This window comes from Gigantopelta aegis, chromosome 7 (genome assembly GCF_016097555.1).
Source record: "Gigantopelta aegis isolate Gae_Host chromosome 7, Gae_host_genome, whole genome shotgun sequence".
Lineage (NCBI taxonomy): Eukaryota > Metazoa > Mollusca > Gastropoda > Neomphalida > Peltospiridae > Gigantopelta > Gigantopelta aegis.
In genome coordinates this window covers 39,730,140-39,754,530 of record NC_054705.1, presented here as the reverse complement: position 1 = coordinate 39,754,530, position 24,391 = coordinate 39,730,140, and the positions used below count along the sequence as shown (strand labels likewise).

The 24,391-nt window shown below is 38.8% G+C and overlaps 1 protein-coding gene across 1 annotated transcript; it reads left to right on the top strand.

Annotated features, from left to right (window-relative positions):
* The first annotated feature begins 397 nt into the window (after nt 1–397).
* Nucleotides 398–19,858, top strand: LOC121377425 (hydroxymethylglutaryl-CoA lyase, mitochondrial-like). Its single transcript, XM_041505408.1, has 10 exons — nt 398–482; nt 3,232–3,300; nt 4,709–4,816; nt 6,115–6,210; nt 10,974–11,032; nt 12,837–12,926; nt 14,638–14,701; nt 16,510–16,698; nt 17,190–17,315; nt 19,401–19,858. Exons 1-10 carry the CDS (start codon nt 399–401, stop codon nt 19,503–19,505), a joined length of 990 nt encoding a protein of 329 aa, XP_041361342.1. The 5' UTR covers nt 398; the 3' UTR covers nt 19,506–19,858.
* The last annotated feature ends 4,533 nt before the right edge of the window (nt 19,859–24,391 follow it).

Here is a 24,391-nt window from a genome sequence, read left to right as displayed (position 1 = left end):
TTCGCCAGTCTCTCGATCAGTATACATGTGTAATGTTTGTGTCGTTGCAGTGTGTAGAGATAAAACAAACTGAACAAACACTTGAACGTGTGCACCGATATTATCTCAGTGGTACTTTCACTTTAAAAAACTAGTTTTTATCTTATATTGTTACATTCTGCTATTTTTGGAAGCATTGGTAGGTTGGGCTTTTATGCCTTGACATTTTCATTTGCGGGATTAATAGCAAAATGTAAATATTTTTTTATAATACAAATATAAATAAATACTTTATAATGTTTTATGGTAAAAAAAAAAACCCACATGTTCAATGCCAATTTAAACTGATATATTTGTCTTTAAGAATTATAACCGTCAGGTTAAAATATGTATTATTGTTTTTAATGCGGGATGATAATATGGCAGCCTCCTTGCAACGAATATTTTGTTCCAGATCTTCTGCCTTTCAGAAGAACTTCATCAGGAATTACGCGAAAATTGGCGTAATTTGTTATTTTATTTGTTTAATGCTTTAGTGTTGCTGTGTTTTATTTGTGTATTTAGGTTTAAAACAATAATGAATTACTGATCTTGCTTTTAATGGATTATCTGACAGTTTCGTACCTAAACTATTTCGCTCCTGATCATACTAATAGTGATAGTTCACCGCTCCATAATGTATTACATATATTATAAATGATGGATGTGCGTATTCATCCACTTTGGGAGGGCTGGGGGGGGGGGGAAGTAGTGTCGTGAGGCCTCCCATAAAACATTTAATTGCATACCTCTGAAAAGCAAACGGGTACCAGACCTGGCAGACGTTTCGCCCCCAGTCAGTTCGCCCCCAGTCATTTCGCCCCATAAAGATACCACTATGTTGATGTGAATGTGTGGTCTGGACCCATCTGTGTGCGCCGAGCTTCCTCTAGTGCAACACTACCCAATTTTTCGGCGATGTGCATTTTTAGATGCACGGTTTGGCAGTTGTCGAACTTTGATGCAAGTATGATTTACATTTTCAGATCATGCAGAATTTTACTTTCGTAAGAATCTGGAATAAACAGATATATTATGAATGTCATCAATGCTTAATTGTCAGTCAGGTGTGCCATGTCGCAGGTTCTTCATACCTGAATGGTAAACAGCCTTTTCCAGGTGTATTCAAAGAGCATCTATCGTATCGAAACCGAAACCCATGGTCGGTCCCATGATAAGGATGTGGTACACATCCTGGTAATTTGAATCTACAAATATACATATACATATACATATACATATAATTAAACTGGTGATTATATCATCAGTGCCTGGACTGACTCATGATCCACCCAAATCGTGGAAAGACAACAATCCCTCCCCTATAAGAAAAGAAACACACACACACCAGCACGCACACACACACACGCACACACACACACTTTAACATGTCACTAATTTGACTAAAGAAACAATACAGTAATTATTTAAAAGTAACAAATAATTGGGAGTTGGGGGCGAACTGACTAAAAGTTGACGGCGAATCGACTTGGGGGCGAACAGGTCAAACTGGGGGCGAACTGCCTTGGGGGCGATTCTTCATGGATTCCTCTGAAACTGAATCTAAAGTCCAAACCAAATTGTTAACAACAAGATAAATTACACTCTTACCTTTAATTACCGTTAGATTTTCTGCACTTTTTATCGAAACAAATTGTGAAAAAACCCATTACAGTGACACAGATTCCACATACAAGACTGTAACGATGTCACCTATATCGACTTTGCTGAGAGCAAAATACATGTAATTTTTCACTGTCTGCTATTTTGCTTTTTTGTGGAATACTCTTCAGGAGGGGTGGAAGTGTTCTAAGTATGTGACGTAATTAATCTGACGTCATGATAAGTGCATTATATGTTAGCGCATGTCATGATGTTGTTAGATTACATCATATTGACCCACCCTCTTCAAGAGTATTCCATAAACAAGGAAAATGGTAGACGACAGAAAACTGCATGTATTTCGCCCTATGCAATCTCAGCGACGTCGATACTGGTGACATCATTACAGTCTCGTATGTGGAATGTCTGTCACTGTAATGGTTTTTATCATGATTTGTAGCTGGACAAAATTTTGGGGAAAGTAATTTATTGTAGTTGTTAACAATTTTGTTTGGACTTTAATTTCCTGGCCAGGTGTCTGGAACACAAACTGGGTGTAAGCCTCTAATTGATGAATGTCTGTCCGTCTCATCCTCGTACAAACGTGTTTTTGTAAATAATTTTAGTAAAAAAGTAATTGTTTTGGAAATAACAAAACAAAAACCATTTGTGTGTGCAGTTTAGAAAACAATTGCCTCAGAAATATATAACTTGTAGTTAAAGGGACATACCCTAGTTTTTAAACACTAAAGTATATTTTTGACTACTGTAGCCATTTTTGATAACTGAAATCATAATTTACTTAGATTTTATGGTTTAGATTATCAATTTCCATACATTCGAAGTGTTTTTGGTCATCCTGGTGTTTTAATATCACAAAATGCATTTCTCATATTTTTAAAAATGCACGTGCGTCTGAGAAGTAACAGTTATGGAGTCTTAGTCTATTTTTAGAGGGTATTTCACCATTTTAAAGTCACAGACTCATGTTTTACTTAATTGTAACTTTATCCAAATGTGTTACAGGTTTGTAGATTAACTAAACTTATTGTTAATTTTCACAGGTTGAAACTAGGGTCTGTCCCTTTAATTCCATAGTTTGAAAAAATGCATTCTCAGTGATTATGGTAATTTACATCAGATTCAGTATATTTGACATGCTTTGGAAAATGCATGAGCATGAGGCTTTAGGTATTGCCAGATAACTACAACTGCACTGGTTTGTTTAGGTGGGATAACTAGGATCGATCCCCGTCGCTGGACCCATTGGCCTATTTCTCGTTCATACCAGTGCATCATGACTGGTATGTCAAAGGCCGTGGTATGTGCTGTCCTGTCTGTGAGAAAGTGCATATATCAAAGATCCCTTGTTGCATTAGGAAAAATGTAGCGGTTTCCTCTGATGAGTACGTGTCAGAATTACCAAATGTTTGACATCCAATAGCCGATGATTAATTAATCGATGTGCTCCAGTGGTGTCGTTAAACAAACTTTTTTTTTAGGTGGGATAATTACAACTTTGAAAAGCAAACTATAGGTGGATGGTTGACTTTTATCATCATGTCATGTACAATACTATTATATATTTTAACAAACATTTATTTTTTGCAGATGGCTGGCCTGCCAAGTTTCGTGAAGATCGTTGAAGTGGGGCCTCGTGATGGTCTGCAAAATGAAAAGGTAATACAGGACTACCTCTGCCATTCGCCAATTGCGAATTTCAGGAACAATTGGCAAATTTTATTTGAATTTGGTGAAAACATTTCATGTAATAATGGTTATTTTGTTGAAAATGAACAGTGGATTTTGCATATTTGGAGATAATTTGGCGAATTGTTTTTGCTCACCCAGAGCTAGCCCTGTAACAATATTAATATGAAATTAATATTGGGAGGTTAAATCTGCTTTGCAGGCCTTAGGATTTAAAATATCATGGGGAAACACTTTTTCGGTTCCGTGCCTTGTGATCACGGGAACCCATCGGAAACTGTTTTTAGGGAGACAGGATTTAACTCAGTCGGTTGAGTACTCGCTTGAGGCACTTGCGTCACAGGATTGAACCACCTCGGTGGATACATTCAGCTTATTGGTTTTTTTCCTCGTTCCAACCAGTGCACCACAACTGGACAAAGGCTGTGGTATGTGCTTTCCTGTCTGTGGGAAAGTGCATATAAAAGATCCCTTGCTGCATTAGGAAAAATGTAGCGGGTTTCCTCTGATGATGCATAATTACCATATGTTTGACATCCAATAGCCGATGAGTAATCAATAGCCCAATAGTAAAGCACTCACATGATGTGTGGTCTGTTTAGGATCGATCCTCATTGGTGGGCCCATTGGGCTATTTCTCACTCCAGATAGTGCACCATGACTTGTATATATCAAATGCCATGGTTTGTGCTATCCTGTCTGGGGGGATGGTGCATATAAAAGATTCTATGCTACTAATGGAAAAGATGTAGCAGATTTTCTCTCTAAGACTATACACCAAAATTACCAAATGTTTAACATCAAATTTAGTCTATGATAAATAAATGAATGTGCTCAAGTGATGTTGTTAAACAATACAAACATTATCCAGTGGCGGATCCAGAAAATCCATTTAGGGGGTGCCCAGTGACATAAGGCAGAATGCCTAGGGAACAAAATTTAGTGGGGGGGGGGGTACCCCTAGATCCGCCTCTGATTACTTCACAAACATATTGAATGTACAGACCCAGGGCTCAAACTTAAAAAATTGTCTCCCATGGCAAATTTGAGCCTGCCTATTTCAATATTTTTAAAGTGACTTTTGTAGCAAATAAAATTGACTGAAATGTTATTTTGCTGTATACATCTTGCCATTGTTGAGGAGTTTTACCAACGACATAAAAGTGCCATCGGTGATGCTCCCTGCCTCCGGCAATTTATATCTCGGTGATGGCAATTGCTGTTGGTGCCATCGTTAAGTTTGAGCCCTGCAGACCGTATGAGAATGTATTTAATGCATGTGTGTCATTTTAGTCATTAAAAAGTTTTTATTGCTCATAAATAACAGTATTTCGACTGATAACCGGCTCTTTACTTAATGTTACCTTGTTTTGAACAGGACATGGTTCCCACAGACGTGAAGATTCAGTTCGTCAACAAACTGTCAGCGGCCAACTTACCCGTCATTGAAGTGACGAGCTTCGTTTCGCCAAAATGGGTTCCACAGGTCTGTTTCAGCATGTTTAGGGAAAGGGTTTCGGGGGACATACCCATCCCTCATCTCAAGGAAATTGCTTTTAGTCCCCTACTTTCCAACTGGAGGGGACTATAGGTTTCATCTTCGTCCGTCCGTCTGTCCCACATATAGTTTTACGGATGTTTTTGTTTTTTTAGAAAGCCTTGAGATATTGATGTGAAATTGTGTGTATAGCTTTACCATGTACTGTTACAAAACAAGTGTTACTTTCATGGCCATTTACCCATTTTTGACGGAGTTATGGCCCTTGAACTTAGGCGATGTGAAAATCTGTTTTCTGGACATAGTTTTCAGAAGACCTTGAGATAATGAACTGAAATTTTGTGTATAGCTTTATCATGTACTGTTACAGATCAAGTTTGACTTTCATGGTGATTTACCCATTTGTGACTGAGTTATAGCCCTTGAACTTAGGAGATATAAAAATAAAATGTTTTTCAGAGGTTTGTTTTGCAGTGCCTGAAGATATTGATATGAAATTTTGTAGATACCTTTATTATGTACTGTTACTGATCAACTTTAACTTTTGTGGTGATTTACCCACTTTTTACAGAAGTATGGTCCTTGAATTTAGGAGATACGAAAAACATTTGAGTTCGGTAGAGGACAGGTATTGCTTTAGCAGTACTCTCAGAATGCTTGTTTCAATATATTTTCCAGAGGAGCATGATGCAACAACCCCCCCCCCCCCCCCCATAATTGCCACAGTTAAGACTCCCTGCTAAAATTCCTGCACATAATTTCATATATTGTACAAAAAACATTTTTTCTTCCAGTGGCCAAATACAAATTTTCATTTAAATAAATCGGCCATAAGACTTTCCAAACCTTTTTATCTGCATAATGTTTTATATTTAAAACATGTTAAGGTAGGATAGTATTTTTACAAACAGGGAAAAGTAGATTGTGTTTATTTTGTTGTAGGGAACGAACAGAAGTTTTGCTAGGGCTGAAAACTTGGGATAATCCCTTTAAAGAAAACAAACTTTTAACTTCTTTCCTGTGACTACTGTTCTTCTATATGTTGTAGATGTTAGTGTTTACCAGTGGCCGATCCAGAAGATCCATTTGGGTGGGGGGGGGCCTAATGACATGAGGCGAAATGCCAAGGGAACTTTGGGGGAGGTTTGGAGGGGATCGAAAAAAAGAAGAAAATTAATATATAATAAAATAGATAACTGTTGCAAATTTAGGAGACGGGGGAGGTCCGGGCCCCTGGAGCCCCCTTAGATCTGCCTCTGTTTACTGATGTCGTTTTCATTTTACAGATGGCCGACCACGATGCTGTGATGCAGGGAATCGATCGACATCCTGACATCACATACTCGGTTCTCACGCCAAACCTTAAGGGTTTTCATGCTGCCGTATGTAACCCCATTTTTCAGACATACTTGGTTCTCACGCCAAACCTTAAAGGTAGAGTAAACTCAAACAAGAGAATTTTGTGTTGGAAATATGCATACCCGGCCCACCAACACAAACTGACACTTTAACAAATGAAAAACGCGTCATTTTAGAGTAAACATGATTATTCCTGCTGACTGGGGGCAGCCATTTTGTTTCGTTTTTGTGACGTCCGGTGGTATAGCTTGGGGTGAAGTGACGTCAGCTCCGTCCATCTGCTCTATGCACAGTGTAAACAAACGCTCTAATTACGACAAAGCGCTTCGCTTTCATCAACCTGACTTGTAAAACAACATAAATGACTTGATAGTATAATAAACTATTTAACTAAATATATTTCAGTTTGCATCAATAGAACGAAATGGAGAATTTTTTTTATATTATTAGGCCTATTGGTATGCTATGTTCCAGCAAAAACGACCACTCACGATACCCAAGTGATAATTTTCTTTTCTTGGGACTACGTAATTGGTCAGTTTTGTGATTTTAGATGGGAAAGTCTACTTAAGCAAGAGTTTTACAGTAATAACGCAGGGCGGCTGGTAATGTCCATTACGAATAGAGGGGTATCCGTGTGGTTATAACACAATACCCTGTGATCTTAATAAAAGAGGCACATCTTTTTAGTGTGTCTAGACACAGTGTCTGGGGACCGTCTAAATATACACCTGCCAATCAGGAACCACAGGTACAGGCCACGGAAAGAAAAGACCAATTAACCAAGAAAACACTCCGATTATTATTTCAGTACATGGGTTAATTTATGTACAAAACATAACACAGTTATTTTAACACTTTGACAATGGTGGTTTATTTTGTATTGAAAAATAATATATAATTGTTACGGGCTTACTGGGATGGCTATTATTATAGACATTGCGATGCATCTGCAAAAATCAGGTATGTTTTGTTTCTTCAGTTCGAAGACTAATTCCTGACGTGGCGCGTGCTCGCCAGAGGGCGTATTCACTAGGATGGTACAAAATGGCTGCACCCGTTATATATAATAGCCGTCACATTTAACCGTTTTATTAATTAACTATAAGATTATACTTGTTGATATTAAGCAATAATGTGCATTATAGATCGTTGAATATGCATACCAGGTCAAATGCCTTGATTGTCCCTTCCTTTAAGGGTTTTCAGGCTGCCGTACGTAACCCCATGTTTCAGATATACTCTGTTCTCACACCAAACCTTACGGGTTTTCAGGCTGCCGTACGTAACCCCATGTTTCAGATATACTCTGTTCTCACACCAAACCTTAAGGGTTTTCAGGCTGCCGTACGTAACCCCATGTTTCAGATATACTCTGTTCTCACACCAAACCTTACGGGTTTTCAGGCTGCCGTACGTAACCCCATGTTTCAGATATACTCTGTTCTCACACCAAACCTTAAAGGTTTTCAGGCTGCCGTACGTAACCCCATGTTTCACATATACTCTGTTCTCACACCAAACCTTAAGGGTTTTCAGGCTGCCGTACGTAACCCCATGTTTCACATATACTCTGTTCTCACACCAAACCTTAAGGGTTTTCAGGCTGCCGTACGTAACCCCATGTTTCACATATACTCTGTTCTCACACCAAACCTTACGGGTTTTCAGGCTGCCGTACGTAACCCCATGTTTCAGATATACTTGGTTCTCACGCCAAACCTTGAAAATAACTGCCTGTTTGTGATGCTACTAGCCTGATGCTTATAAAACTTTTAGAGTCTAGTAACAAGACTCTTAATAGAGTGAGACTTTAACGTCATGGCAACGCCATACAAATTGTATACGTGTGACGTCATTAGAGATGGAGTCCGGACTCTGAAAGTTTTATAAGCACGGGCCCTGAGCACACATTTCAGCTACTTGTATACAGACTGTCACCTCTCAAGTTTTGGTCAAAATCACGCTCACACATTCAAGATGTCAAATCTCATGTCCTTCAAAAGTATTTTTATGTCTCACTACACAGATGTCATCTGCCATTGAAACCCGTGTTAAATTGCCCAACTTCAAATGAAGATTGCCCATAGAACGGGTTCTCGCTGGCATTAACAACATACTCCACTGCAAATATACGTTATATAAGCATTTATTTTCACTCCAAAATTGAAAACATTCCTGTCTCAGTTTTTCGCTATATGACTGCATCTGGCTTTAGTACCGGTCAGAACTGGTGGTTCATTAACTGATTCACTCCAGCTGTCTTTTGCACTATACACCCATGTCCCAAAAGGTCAATGCACAATATTACAAAATAACGTGGGCAAAATACAGCCAGAAGGCTTACCATTAAATATACATATTGTTTTACTTCTTCACCATTTCCTAGAAGTGAATATGTGTCACAATTAGGAACAATAGTGGACCGTGATGAATGAACTCTCACCCGGAAGTGATCTGTGTCGTGAAACCTTACACAAAACAATATTTAATGAAATCTTGCGTCTGTAGTAGATTCTGTACTTTCTCGACTAATGATATTAACATATATATATATATAATGACAAGATTATCTGAGTTTTGTTTTCATTACACTGTGAAATGAATTCCCATGGATATACAATTAATAATTAAATTGTACTAAAAGCTTCTGACAAATATTGATCAGAGAAATGTGTTATGAATTTCAATTGTGAAACAAGTTGCTACCAAAGGCTTTAATATATATCTATAAAACAGTAAAAATAAGGGTGTTTTTGTGTGAGAGGCAGCCTTCGCCCCTCCCCCGTCCCCATACGACTCCCTACCATGACATCGCCATGGACCTGACCAAATAGCTGCATCTCCTAGCCCCCAGCTTTAGGGGGGATTCATTCATTTTAACTTATTTTCGTGCTTGTATCCAATTAAGGTTCAAGCACACTGTCTTGGGCACACACCTCAGCTATCTGGGCTGTCTGTCCAGGACAGAGGGTTAGTTGTTATTGGTTAGTAAGAGAAAAGAGGGTGTAGTGATCTTACACCTACCAACTGAGTTGTTAAAACTCGCTCTGGGTGGGAGCCGGTACCAGGGTGGGAGCCGGTACCAGGGTGGGAGCCGGTACCAGGGTGGGAGGCTGGTATCTCATGCCTTGACAGCTCTATGTATATTATCAGTGTACTCGGTGTGGTATGCAGTTTGGACTTCAGTGCATGGAACAGAGTACACAGTGTGATAGTCTAATTACACGACTGTTAATTGTTTTAAGAGTTTCTCAAGATACTATACAAATTAAGTGTTCGAGTACTTTATCACTGTAGATGTTTCAATTTGAATTGGAATAATGTATGGTTCATCCATCCATCCATCCATCTACACATCCCATCCATCCGTCCATCCATCTGTTTGTCCATCTGTCCATCATCCATCCATCCCATCCATCCATCCATCCATCAAACCCCATCTATCAAACCCCATCCATGAACCCCCCCATCCGTTCAGTCATCCACCCATAATATGAGGGAGCTCTAAACCAGTTCAGAGCTGTCCATCAGTGTGTCCGTTTGTCCATCACTGTGTCCGTTTGTCCATCAGTGTGTCTGTTTGTCCATCAGTGTGTCTGTTTGTCCATCAGTGTGTCCGTTTGTCCATCACTGTCCGTTTGTCCATCACTGTCCGTTTGTCCATCAGTGTGTCCATTTGTCCATCAGTGTGTCTGTTTGTCCATCAGTGTGTCCATTTGTCCGTCAGTTTGTCCATCAGTGTGTCAGTTTGTCCCTCAGTATGTCCGTTTGTCCATCAGTGTGTCAGTTTGCTGATCAGTGTGTACGTTTGTCCATCAGTCTGTCTGTTTGTCCATCAGTGTGTCCGTTTGTCCATCATTGTGTCCGTTTGCCCATCAGTCTGTCCGTTTGTCCATCATTGTGTCCGTTTGTCCATCATTGTGTCCGTTTGTCCATCAGTGTGTTTGTTTGTCCATCATTCTGTCTGTTTGTCCATCATTGTGTCCATCAGTTTGTCCATCATTGTGTCTGTTTGTCCATCAGTCTGTCCGTTTGTCCATCAGTGTGTCAGTTTGTCCATCAGTCTGTCCGATTATCCATTAGTATGTCCGTTTGTCCATCAGTCTGTCCGATTATCCATTAGTATGTCCGTTTGTCCATCAGTCTGTTCGATTATCCATTAGTATGTCCGTTTGTCCATCAGTGTGTCCATTTGTCCATCAGTTTGTCTGTTTGTCATCAGTCTGTCCGTTTGTCCATCAGTGTATCCGTTTGTCCATCAGTTTGTCCGTTTGTCCATCAGTTTGTCCGTTTGTCCATCAGTATATCTGTTTGTCCATCAGTGTGTCCGTTTGTCCATCTGCCCATCCAGCCATTATAAATATTTATTTTAATATATTAATGAAACACTTTCACATAAGCCCACAAAAACATACTGCTTGGTGTATAATGTATTTTTGATAACTTCATTAAATCGTGTAGAAAATTAAATTGAATTATTTAATTTATATTTAGATGGGGGAGTGGGGGGGACGTAGCCCAGTGGTAAAGTGTTCGCTTGATGCACGGTTGGTCTGGGATCGATCCCTGTCGGTGGGACCACGACTGGTATATCAAAGGCCGTGGCATGTGTTATCCTGTCTGTGTGATGGTGCATATAAAAGATTCCTTGCTGCTAATTGAAAAGAGTAGCCCATGAAGTGGCGACAGCGGGTTTTTCTCTCTCACTATCTGTGTGGTCCTTAACCATAATAAAATGTGTTGAGTGCATCGTTAAATAAACCATTTCCTTCCTTCTATTTAGATGGCAAACCGAGCGGATGAAGTGGCTATTTTTGGAGCCGCCTCTGAGAGTTTCAGCAAGTACGTAGAGTTAATTATTAATTTAAATTTAATATCAACATAACGTAGCTGTTTGTGTGTTGTAAGAGAAATTATTTAAAATTCAGTTATATCACCTACCCTCAAGTAGTGTTACGGTTGCATCATACCTAATTTAAGAATTTGTTTTTAATGTTTGAAGACATTAATGTAGCAGTCACATTAACAATTAATGTAAGTTTTTTGTAGTTCTTTACATTGTAAAAATGTGACCGGCCTTGTTGGCGTTGTGGTTAGGCCATCAGTCTACAGGCTGGTAGGTACTGGGTTCGAATCCCAGTCGAGGCATGGGATTTTTAATCCAGATACCAACTCCAAACCCTGAGTGAGTGCTCTGCAAGGCTCAGTGGGTAGGTGTAAACCACTTGCACCGACCAGTGATCCATAACTGGTTCAACAAAGGCCATGGTCTGTGCTATCCTGCCTGTGGGAAGCACAAATAAAAGATCCCTTGCTGCTTATCGGAAAGAGTAGTGGCGACAGCGGGTTTTCTCTCTCAATCTGTGTGGTCCATAACCATATGTCTGACGCCATATAACCGTAAATAAAATGTGTTGAGTGCGTCGTTAAATAAAACATTTCTTTCTTTTGTAAAAATTTATTATTAGGCCTGCTTACTATTAACACAATTTCAGGTGCACACACACAGTACCTCTTCCACATACACAGGCATTCAGTGCTCTGAAAAGAAGTTGATAGATGAACCATTTTCTCCCGCGAACAATGTTTTCAGCACTGTGACGTCATAATGCAAAGTATTTATAGGTAGAACTAAACAAAATAACTTCCAGCTGGGTCAAAGTTCGAGGTGCACCAAACTTTTGATAGAGAAGTGAACACCACAAGTCCTGTGATTGGTGATAAATGTGAGTGTGTTGGTTGTAACAAAAAGATAGTTTCATTTGGGCAAAAAATGTATTCAATTTTATTTCATCTAGTACCATTGTGTCAAGTACCTATGTACTTGAAATATGTATGGGGTACCTGTAAAAAAAAGTACTCAAATTTTGTGTGGAACTAGCGTAGTCATAGACGCTACCCGTTATCTCAGAAATGAGCAGCTTGACCCCTAATTTTTTCTGATTCACTTTAAGGGTGAGGGGTGGTAGTATTTATATCCGTGGCATTTATGTTGATTGATACACTGCAGGTAGGAATTTTAGCCACATATGTTACTATTGTCGTCTATGGAATTTGATTTGGTAGTATACACCCTACAAGCAGCTTAAAAGTACACTTCATCAATGTAAAATTTTGTTTAATTTACTTGCGGAAATGCAGCTATCTTGAAAATCACATCGTGTACGATAAATCAGATGCTACAAGATTAATGTTAATGGAAAGTAGACTTTAGCCATAAACTGTACAAGTTCATTTCGCATATTTCTGTTTAGGTTTCTTGTTGCACTGATATTACTTAATTTGTGTTCCCTAATTGAAGACTTGTTGACATTTGTAGAGTTCAAGACCATCATTGTGATTAACTACCAGCCTCGATGGTGTCGTGGTTAAGCCATCAGACATAAGGCTGGTAGGTACTGGGTTTGCAGCCCGGTACCGGCTCCCACCCAAAGCGAGTTTTAACAACTCAATGGGTAGGTGTAAGACCACTACACCCTCTTCTCTCTCACCAACCACTAACCCACTTTCCTAGACAGGCAGCCCAGACAGCTGAGGTGTTTGTGTGCCCTTGACGTCGTGCTTAAACCTCAATTGGATATAAGCACGAAAATAAGTTGAAATTAAAAATGTGATTGACTAATTTATTTATCTTACTGGTCTGCAGGAAGAATATCAACTGTTCCATTGAGGAAAGCTTGAAGAGGTTCGAGGAAGTTACAAAAGCAGCCCGCGAGGCCAACATTCCAGTTAGAGGGTAAGAAGAATGAACGGATGAATGAATGTACGAACAAATGATTTTTTTTACATGCACCATCCCACAGACAGGATAGCACATACCACAGCCTTTGATAGATACAAATTGTGGTGCACTGGCTGGAATGAAAAATAACCCAATGGGCCCACTGATGGGAATCGATCCCAAACTGACAGTACATAAGAACAAACGAACGAACGAACGAACAACCAGAACACATCGGATATTGGGTGTCAAACAAAATGAGAGGGACATTGAAGGTTTCATTTCAGTACAGTTTCAATGTGAGAATAAATTCTATGAAAAATATCACAATATTGAGAGAGTCCTGTGAGGTAGAGAGAGGATACAGGTCTTCTAGATTATTGTAGCCCCACTCCCATGGCTAGTGATATTCAATGTTGGGCTAGTAAATAAATACCATTGCCATGCCCGAAGGCTAGTTAAAAAAAAGAAGTCAAATGTTGCAGTGAAGTTTATTTTGTAAATAGGAATATCTTGCCCCCCACCCAACCCCCCCTGTTAGTGTTTTTAACCTCTGTCTCTCTCTTTAGGTGACACATCCAATTATTACTACTATTTAGTAAAATTGTATTAAAGTAAAGTAGGGCTAGTGAATTTTAATCGTGGCTAGTAAATTTTTAAAATCACTGATCCCATGGCTAGTGGATTTTATAAAAACTCTAGAAGCCCTGTGATATATATGCAATAAAATTAGCACTGGCGAGCAGTATGCTGAATTGTCAATAGACGTTATACAATTGGTACATTTTTGGAAGCATACTGTGGAACATTTTGTTCAATATCGCGTTGCGATTTGCAGTGCAGGTTTCAGAAATTGCTACTCAAGATTAAAACATTAAACAGTGACTTGTAATCAATTTTCAATTGACTAGAAATGTCGCAAATCAAGATTTTGTTTTACAAATATTCCCTGCCTATGTATGTTAGTGAACCTCAAAGCTCACCAGACATACGTACATTCTTTATGTGTTGTCCTGTCTGATATTTTCAATACTAAAACAAAGAAGTCTTGAATAGAGTAGCAGCAAACATTGACTGAAAGAAAAAACATCATCTGTAGTATCAGAACGGGACATAGCCCAGCTTGATGTGCGGTCGGTCAGTCTGGGATTGATCCCCGTCGGTGGGCCCATTGGGCTATTTCTCGTTCCAGCCAGTGCACCACAGCTGGTATATCAAAGGCCGTGGTATGAGTTATCCTGTCTATGGGATGGTGGCATATAAAAGATCCCTTGCCGCTAATCTAAAAGAGTAGCCCATGAAGTGGCGACAGCGGGTTTTCTCTCCCTTAACCATATGTTCGACGCCATATAACTGTAAACAAAATGTGTTGAGTGCGTCGTTAAATAAAACATTTCCTGTAGTATCAGGAAGTGAACCGTGTTATGGACAGTCAGTCCAACATTACATCTTTGTATTGTATGCAGATGTTACTGGTCTAGTAGTCATTATTAAATTTGGTCTCAGCTACCATGCGGTCCCTTATTTGTTTCCATCAGTGTCATTTGTTAAACTGTGTTTCGTCTGTATTTAAGAATTGTCTGTTAGGCGAAGTCGTTCACAGAGATGTTTGTGGATGATTTTTTTTTTCATACCCAGATGAATGTAAAAGAAATAACAGACGTGTGTATTTCCAAGTATGTTTTGGGTTGTGATATTTTTTAACTCGTGTCGTGTGTATTTTCAGGTATGTGTCGTGTGTGTTGGGTTGTCCATACGAAAATGACGTCTCACCGGAAAGAGTTGCTGAGGTTCGTAGTCTTGCACTGCATGTTAATCAGTTTTAGCCGACTTGCATTCCCATCTTTTATCAAAGACAGCAGGGCTACCTCTGGCACTCGCCAAATTCACCATATTGGGAATTTGTAAACCAACAGGCGAATTTTATTTTAATAATCTCTTGCACTTATAGCTATCTTTTAGGTATGTACTTTTTCACAGACAGGACAGTACATACCACAGCCTTTGATAAACAGGCAGTGGCCATGGGGACGGGGGGGGGGGGGTCCGTAGCCCAGGGTAAAGCACTTGCTCAATGTGCGGTTGGTCTGGGATCACTGGTATATCAAAGGCCGTGGCATGTGTTATCCTGTCTGTGGAATGGTGCATATAAAAGATCCCTTGCTGTAATTGAAAAGAGTAGCCCATGAAGTGGCGACAGTGGGTTTCCTCTCTCAATATCTGTGTGGTGCTTAACCATATGTCTGACGCCATATAACCGTAACTAAAATGTGTTGAGTGCGTCATTAAATAAAACATTTCTTTCTTTTTTTTTGGCCATGGGGTCGTTTGTTAGTTACGAAATGTTGTTTGTTAGTTACGAAGTGTCGTTTGTTAGTTATGAAGTGTTGTTTGTTAGTTACGAAGTATCGTTTGTTAGTTACGAAGTATCGTTTGTGAGTTACGAAGTGTTGTTTGTTAATTACGAAGTTGTCGTTTGTTAGTTACGAAGTGTCGTTTGTTAGTTACGAAGTGTTTTTTGTTAGTTACGAAGTATCGTTTGTTAATTACGAAGTGTCGTTTGTTAATTACGAAGTGTCGTTTGTTAGTTACGAAGTGTCGTTTGTTACAGGTGGCAGAAGGACTGATAGCGTTGGGCTGTTACGAAGTGTCGTTTGTTAGTTACGAAGTGTCGTTTGTTAGTTACGAAGTGTCGTTTGTTAGTTATGAAGTGTTGTTTGTTAGTTACGAAGTATCGTTTGTTAGTTACGAAGTGTTGTTTGTTAATTACGAAGTTGTCGTTTGTTAGTTACGAAGTGTCGTTTGTTAGTTACGAAGTGTTTTTTATTAGTTACGAAGTATCGTTTGTTAATTACGAAGTGTCGTTTGTTAATTACGAAGTGTCGTTTGTTAGTTACGAAGTGTCGTTTGTTACAGGTGGCAGAAGGACTGATAGCGTTGGGCTGTTACGAAGTGTCGTTTGTTAGTTACGAAGTGTCGTTTGTTAGTTACGAAGTGTCGTTTGTTACAGGTGGCAGAAGGACTGATAGCGTTGGGCTGTTACGAAGTGTCGTTTGTTAGTTACGAAGTGTCGTTTGTTAGTTACGAAGTGTCGTTTGTTAATTACGAAGTGTTGTTTGTTAGTTACGAAGTGTTGTTTGTTAATTACGAAGTTGTCGTTTGTTACAGGTGGCAGAAAGACTGATAACGTTGGGCTGTTACGAAGTGTCGTTTGTTAGTTACGAAGTGTCGTTTGTTAGTTACGAAGTATCGTTGTTAGTTACGAAGTGTCGTTTGTTAATTACGAAGTGTCGTTTGTTAGTTACGAAGTGTTGTTTGTTAATTACGAAGTTGTCGTTTGTTACAGGTGGCAGAAAGACTGATAGCGTTGGGCTGTTACGAAGTGTCGTTTGTTAGTTACGAAGTGTCGTTTGTTAATTACTAAGTGTCGTTTGTTAGTTACGAAGTGTTGTTTGTTAATTACGAAGTTGTCGTTTGTTACAGGTGGCAGAAAGACTGAAAGCGTTGGGCTGTTACGAAGTGTCATTTGTTAGTTACGAAGTGTCGTTTGTTAGTTACGAAGTGTCGTTTGTTAGTTACGAAGTGTCGTTTGTTACAGGTGGCAGAAGGACTGATAGCGTTGGGCTGTTATGAAGTGTCGCTGGGGGATACGATCGGGGTTGGAACGCCAGGTGGCATGAAGGACCTGATTGCCACGGTAACGCGCAAGATCCCGGTTGAGAAGGTGGCGGTCCACTGTCATGACACGTACGGACAAGCTCTGGCGAATATACTGGCCGCACTACAGGTAGCTTGCAGGGCTCAAAATTGGTGCTGTCACTGATGGTAGCCTGAATACTGCCGTTTCAGAGCAAGACGGACTTTATTTAATAAGCGTGAAAATATCTTGAAAACAAACAAATAAAATGCTATTTGATAACTATGAAAATATCTTGAAAACAAACAAATTAAAATGCTATTTGATAACTATGAAAATATCTTGAAAATGAACAAATCAAATGCTATTGTGTAATTGGTTTGTCACGCTGTCACACATTTGTTAATTTACCTCCTCTCATTGTTACGTCCCTGAAATTAGAATAAATTACTATGCTATGAACAGATGTGTTCAGGGAACTTTTTTTTCTTCAGTATCACATCAAAATTCTCTGCTCAATTTTCAAAGATCGCTACACAATTTTAAAATAAAATATTTAACCAGTAGTTGCTAATCAGTTTTTAATTGACTAGAAATATTGCTAATCACGATTTTGAATACCATGACGATGTGTGTTTCAGATGGGCGTGTCGGTAGTTGACAGCTCGGTGGCTGGTCTTGGAGGGTGTCCGTATGCACGGGCGGCGAGTGGGAACGTGTCGACGGAGGACGTTGTGTATCTGATGAACGGACTCGCAATCAACACGGTGAGTTTTTTCCTCAATGAAACATAAAGCACACACTTGATGCATGGTCGGTCTAGGATCGATCCCCGTCGGTGGGCCCACTGGGCTATTTCTTGTCCCAGCCAGTGCTCCACAGCTGGTGTAACAAAGGCTGTGATATGTGCTATCTTGTCTGTGGGATGGTGCATATAAAAGATCACTTGCTGCTAATCGAAACGAGTAGTCCATGAAGTTTTCTCTCTCAATATTTGTTTGGTCCTTAACCATATGTCTGACACCATATAATCGTAAATAAAATGTGTTGAGTGCATTGTTAAATATAACATTTCCTTCCTTTCTTCACTAAACATAAAGCACACACTTGATGCATGGTCGGTTTGTGATCGATCCCCGTCAGTGGGTCCATTGAGCTCTTTCTCGTTCCAGCCAGTGCACCATGACTGCTATATCAAAGGCCGTGGTAGGACGTGCTATCCTGTCTGTGGGCATCTTCATAAATCAAGGCTAATATTCATTCCTCGTATTCAGCCTTGATACATGTAGTCAAGATTACTGATATCCACTACTAGCGCCCTCTAGTGGAAGAAAATTTGTAACACCGATTATGTCCCTTACACGATGACATCGCTGACCAATCACAGCATCAGTAACATATGACAATCTTGAAAGCAATATCAAAAATTAACCGCCGAAACCTTTTTTTTTATATATTGACAAACACGACACGTTTCCATGGACGCTGACATCTTTGTTTACAATAACAAGGGAATCTATAAGGAGCGTTGCGATTCGTTGCAATCAGATCTCATCGCATCCAATGAAATTTAATCATTTTGTGGCACAATTTCTTGACGACATGTATCAATGCTGAATACGAGGAACGAATATTAGCCTTGATTTATGAAGATGGTCTGTGGGATGGTGCATATAAAAGATGCCATGCTACTGATGGAAAAAATGTAGCGGTTATCCTCTCTCTGACTGTGTCAAAATGACCATATGTTTGACATCCAGTAGCCGATGATTAATAAATCAATGTTCTCCAGTGCTGTCTTTAAAGAAAACAAACAAACTTTCTCCACTACACATGTTGTTTGACAGTTTTTACATAACCCACTTTTGATGGGACATATCAGGTTGTTAGATCTCACTAATTTGGGTACAACAGCATTTTCCTGTCTGCCCTTAGCACAACAGGGTCTTTCTAGTGCAGTAATGTTATTAATAGCTGCTGAAGGTTTGTGAATATTCATAAAGGCATTAAATTTTAAAGGGACATTCCTGAGTTTGATGCAATTTTTAAGATGTTATCGACTAACAGAGACTTTTTAATGATTGTAATTGTATATCTCAAATATATTTTTCTGCATAAAATATTACTGGCTGTATATTAAACGTGTTTCTGATCGTTCTACTATTTGTACTAGGTTAAATTTCATTTTATTTCCTAAAATATACTTTTTGTTACGTACGCAATTATTTTAAGACAAAATCCAGTTTCGGCTTCTTACAAATATTAAGACAACCAGAAAGACGTTGAATATACAGACACTGATATTGTAAACGAGAAAATATATTTAATATGTAAGTTTAATCGTAGAAATATTTCATTTTTCGGAAACATCTTACAATGTACCAAACTCAGGAATGTCCCTTTAAAGTTATTTTAATATAATCCAAGCTTCATATTTCAGTGGTTTTGAGGTCAGCATATTTGTACTTATTTTGGGAATCTGTATTTTGGGTGCAACGTTTATCGCCTCGACTTCAATGCAATCTAAAACCCTACATTTGTTATGACATTGTCCGTTCGTCTGTCTGTCTGTTAACTTTTTTTGTCCAGGCCATATCCTTATCAATTCAGACTTTGTCAACTAGTTTTCTGTCACCAATTTCTTATGATTTGTTAAAGTTTGATAATCCGACTTTCCAACATTTAATAAATAATAAAAATATGTCTCTAATATTTTTAATATTAATAATATTTTTCTGTATTTCACTGGATGTTATGTAATAAATGTGTATGTACATCTGTTGATAATTATTTGTTATATTTCACTGGACGTTATGTAATAAATAGTATTCATGTACATCTGTTATTTTCAGGGCGTGAACATTCAGCGGTTAATGGAAGCCGGCCAGTTCATATCACACGCTCTAGGGAGGAAAACAGGCTCGAAAGTCGCACAAGCAACGCAATCGAGTTTATGATGAGAGAAACGTTTAGGATATGTTATCATTGATGTACAGACTTGGCTGCATTTTGTGATGTCTGATCATTCAGTATGGTCACGTTTATCTGTTAATGTTTCATATTCAGATTTGACATAGCTATGCAGTGTTCTATCTAGATATTTACAAGTGGTGGAAATAATGAAAATGTTTTCTTTACAAAAAGAAAGTGTGAAATTGATCATTATATGACAATGGGGAGAGGGGGATGTAGCATAGTGGTAGAGCGCTCGCATGATGCACGGTCAGTCTGGGATCGACCCCCCATTGGTGGATCCAATGGGCTATTTCTCATTCCAGCCAGTGCACTATGACTTGTATATCAAAGGCTGTGGTATGTGCTATCCTGTCTGGCATAGTGTATGTAAAAGATAACTTGCTACTAATGGAACAATTTAGTGAGTTTTCTCTCTAAGACAATATTATGTCAAAAATTACCAAATGTTTGAGATCCAATAGTCTATGATTAATTTGCTCTAGTGGTATCGTTTTAAACAAAACAAATTTCGCCAATTGCTTTTAAAATTCGCAGTTCGTGAATTTGACGAGTGCCAGAGCTAGCCCTTTTCTTTTTAACATCACCTGTCCTCAAACTGCTACATATTTCCCTAACGATAAAGTGATTACAACCAAAATAATTGTACAACAAAAACGTAACAACATTTAGAAATGTATTACAGATATTAAAGTCTCAAATAAACCAAGTAAAAAGGATAGATTGTTCAGATTACGTTGGAGCAAAACCCAGGACGTCCAAACCATAAGAGCGAAGGAAAAGAAGGAAGTTACAGTCACGTGACCAAGACAGGAAGGGGTGCGCAGTAGAAGAATCTTAGGCCATCCTATTGGAGAATATGTACTAGTTTGAGGAGAGGACATGTATATATACTCGTGGAAAAAAGTTCCTGTGCACCAAATGATTGCATATAGAATATAATTTACTTGAAATCTGGTTATAAAAAGTTCAGTAACTGAACGTGTAATCACTCTCGTCGATATTCCAGTGGTGTCCTATCAATTGCATGAACTATTCATACTTTGTGATCACACATTGCATTACTGGCATTCTTGGTCACGTGCTCTTGTTTGATATCATTTTTCTTTTCGTTGGACTTTAAAACTATTGTATGGATTCTTATCACTCAGAAAAATATTTTTGTTGGTATCTGATCGTCATCAGTGTGATGCCATGCCTCCCAGAAAATGGACTCCTTCGAATGATGGGTATGATTGAGGTTAGAACGGCACAAACGCTGTTGCTAGTAATTTTGGTATTCATTGGTGTTCATCAGAACACTATGCAATATCTGCGGAGATGTTCTCGACAGTTTAGGGGTACTAGGGATCTTCCATGTTTAGGGAGTCAACACGTGACGCCATGTCAGCAAATCGTCAGTATTAAGCGGGTGCACATATGAAATCATTTGGAAATGATACGTTTAATATCCTAATGCATCTCTAAGTTAAAGCCAATCAGTGGAAGAACTGAACGCGACCGATTAGGTGATAACAAAGTACGACCATGACCGTACATCAGTACGTTGTTCTGTTACATCATCACAGGTGGAGCACCAAGCATTGTGTAGACAGTATTTCAGGTTCAGAAGGCAGCAGAGGATCACCGTACTTTTAACAGATAAATAGTACATCTATGTAAATCACAATATTTTTAATGTTGCGCAGGAACTTTTTTCCGTGAGTATATAAAAGAGAAAACACTCCAAGTTTTCTCCAGTTTGATGTTAAAGGTGTACATTCCAAACGTAAAATGTGTAAACATATATATAGCATATATACATAATAATGCAATGTAGTTTTTAGTTTGACATTTGTTTAATTTATGTAACTTTTTGTGGAGACTGAATAGGATGATAGGTACATGTATCAAACTTTTTCTTTATATCATGATTTTTTTAAAGACATTTTTACTTCTTAATTTTTTACAAATCAGTATTAGATTGCTGAATCCTAAAAGACTTTGTTTATGTTTGTAAAGAATTGTTTTTGATTGTTTTCTCATTACATCACATTTTATATGTTATCTGGTTGCAACCATTTTTATATGTTTGTTTTCTGTTGTGTTTGAAATCAGTTGGAATTTGATCATCAATCATCAGTTATAATCACTTGGCACCAACTTATCACACTTTCAGGTAGAATTACATAAATTTAAGATGTAGTTGTACGGTCTCCCATTTTTATAGGAGGGCAAGCTGGTTTTTGGCTGACTTAAACGAAAAAGCCCGAATCCGGATAACAACATTTATTCATATTACCATTACTGCCAAACAGCTATATAGGGTTGCAAACGAATCACTAGGCATTTTTACATGGATTACAACTCATTTTGAGGATAGAATGATGGAACTACATGGTGAAAAGCTCTCAGGTTAGCACAGTTTACATGGATTACAACTCATTTTGAGGATAGAATGATGGAACTACATGGTGAAAAGGTTTCAGGTTAGCACAGTTTACATGGATTACAACTAATTTTGAGGATAGAATGATGGAAATACATGGTGAAAAGCTCTCAGGTTAGCACAGTTTACATGGATTACAACTAATTTTGAGGATAGAATGATGGAAATACATGGTGAAAAGGTCTCAGGTTAGCACAGTTTACATGGATTACAACTCATTTTGAGGATAGAATGATGGAACTACATGGTGAAAAGGTCTCAGGTTAGCACAGTTTACATGGATTACAACTAATTTTGAGGATAGAATGATGGAAATACATGGTGAAAAGCTCTCAGGTTAGCACAGTTTACATGGATTACAACTCATTTTGAGGATAGAATGATGGAAATACATGGTGAAAAGCTCTCAGGTTAGCACAGTTTACATGGATTACAACTAATTTTGAGGATAGAATGATGGAAATACATGGTGAAAAGGTCTCAGGTTAGCACAGTTTACATGGATTACAACTAATTTTGAGGATAGAATGATGGAAATACATGGTGAAAAGCTCTCAGGTTAGCACAGTTTACATGGATTACAACTAATTTTGAGGATAGAATGATGGAACTACATGGTGAAAAGCTCTCAGGTTACCACATCTTGCCTGAATGTCTGTTATTTTTGCCTGAATTTGAGGTTTAGCTCGTACACCTTTGTTTTAAAAGGGGCAAGACACAGCCCAGTGGTAAAGCGCTTGCTTGATGTGCGGTCGGTTTGGGATCAATCCCCGTCGGTGGGCCCACTGGGCTATTTTTCGCTCCAGCCAGTGCACCATGACTGATACATCAAAGGCTGCAGTATATGCTATCCTGCCTATGGGATGGTGCATATAAAAGATCCCTTGCTGCTAATTGAAAACAGTAGCCCATGAAGTGGCGACAACGGGTTTCCTCTCTCAATATCTGTGTGGTCCTTAACCATATATCCAACATCATATAACCGTCAATAAAATGTGTTGAGTGCATCGTTAAATAAACCATTTCCTTCCTTCCTTCCTTTGTCTTAATTTCTGCCTCCCTATCTCGTATGCTTATGACTTAAGAAGGGTTTGAATTATAAGGACCATGCATTTAATATCGTGTTCACCGAGATCTAAACCCAAGCTCATTTTACCTTTATTAACTATTGAATATATTTTTGTCAAGTGTATACATGCACAGTGAAACCCCTCTAAACCGGACACCCTGGGGACCAAGACAAATGTCTGGTTTGAAGAGGGATCTGGTTTACAGAGGTTAAGTTCTGTCCTGGTTTTTGAAAAGGGGAGTCTGAATCATCCGGTTTACAGAGGGTCCGGTGTTGAGAGGTTTCACAACATATTTATATCATTTCCATCATGTAAAGAACAATTACACTTTACAGTTTCTCACACGATTGATTGTGAACATTTATAACTGATCATCAGATCTGTAGAGCCAGACCGATCAATTTTTTCAATTATAATCGATGATCTCTGGATCATCACCCGTTTTCAGACACAGAAATAAAAATACACTTCCAGGTTTTCTGTCAGAGGATAAAATGGGTATGGTGCCATACCCCGAAAATTGGGAAGATTTTAGTTTTTAAAGTTAACATTTTAACAAAAATAATTACTTATCATTACTGTATGATTTTCTTAACCCTAACCCTAAACTTAACTCATTTTCTTTCTGGGAGAGGCCCACCATACTCCTTGTTGACTGTGGTTGTATTCAGTTCCATAGCGCCATACCCAAAACCTTCTTGCTGGTAGAAACACTGACTTCCGAAATGTTTTAATTTCTGTTGTGCTGCGTGGTATTTGAGATGTTCATCTGCAGTTCTGTGCAGGTTTCAATCCAGACCAAAGAGCATAGACTAAATGGAATGAAATTCTCATAGCAAACTTTTAAGATGTCTCCAGTGAATTGGATAGACAAATGTTTCCAGGGGCCTAATTCACTAAACTCACGCAGCTTTGCGACATCACAGTGCAGTGCTAAAAGACTTTTCAAAGAGGATGCTTTGTTGTCTAGCAGAGCCTAAGAGAGCTTTGTGAATTAGGCACCAGGGCCCCGTTCCACGAAGCGATCTTAGCCCTAAGATCACCTTAAGTGCATAGCTACCCTATGCACTTAAGTTGATCTTAGGGCTAAGATCGCTTCGTGGAATGGGGCCCAGGACTGCAGTGTGTGTGTGGGGGGGGGGGGCTGAGGGGAGGGGGACTAAAACAAGTTGCCTATGAGATTAATTCTGGACAACCGTAACCATTTTTCGATTCCAGTTGCAGAGAGTTACTACGGAGGAGACAGCCCTTCTTTTATGTACCAGTAATGTAGGCCACGGAGAATGGGTACATTTGGATAACCCATTTGTAACAGGTTACGCAAAACAAAATTTCATGTATTCCATGTTAGTTTCCATAACGCATTATAGCC

Bases quoted from the DNA above. Each gene is read 5' to 3' on its own strand.
- LOC121377425 (XM_041505408.1), top strand. From the start codon at position 399: ATGGCAGCCTCCTTGCAACGAATATTTTGTTCCAGATCTTCTGCCTTT. The intron at 12,927-14,637 runs GTAAGAAGAATG...GTGTATTTTCAG, and splicing joins GCCAACATTCCAGTTAGAGG to GTATGTGTCGTGTGTGTTGG. The intron at 16,699-17,189 runs GTAGCTTGCAGG...TGTGTGTTTCAG, and splicing joins ATATACTGGCCGCACTACAG to ATGGGCGTGTCGGTAGTTGA.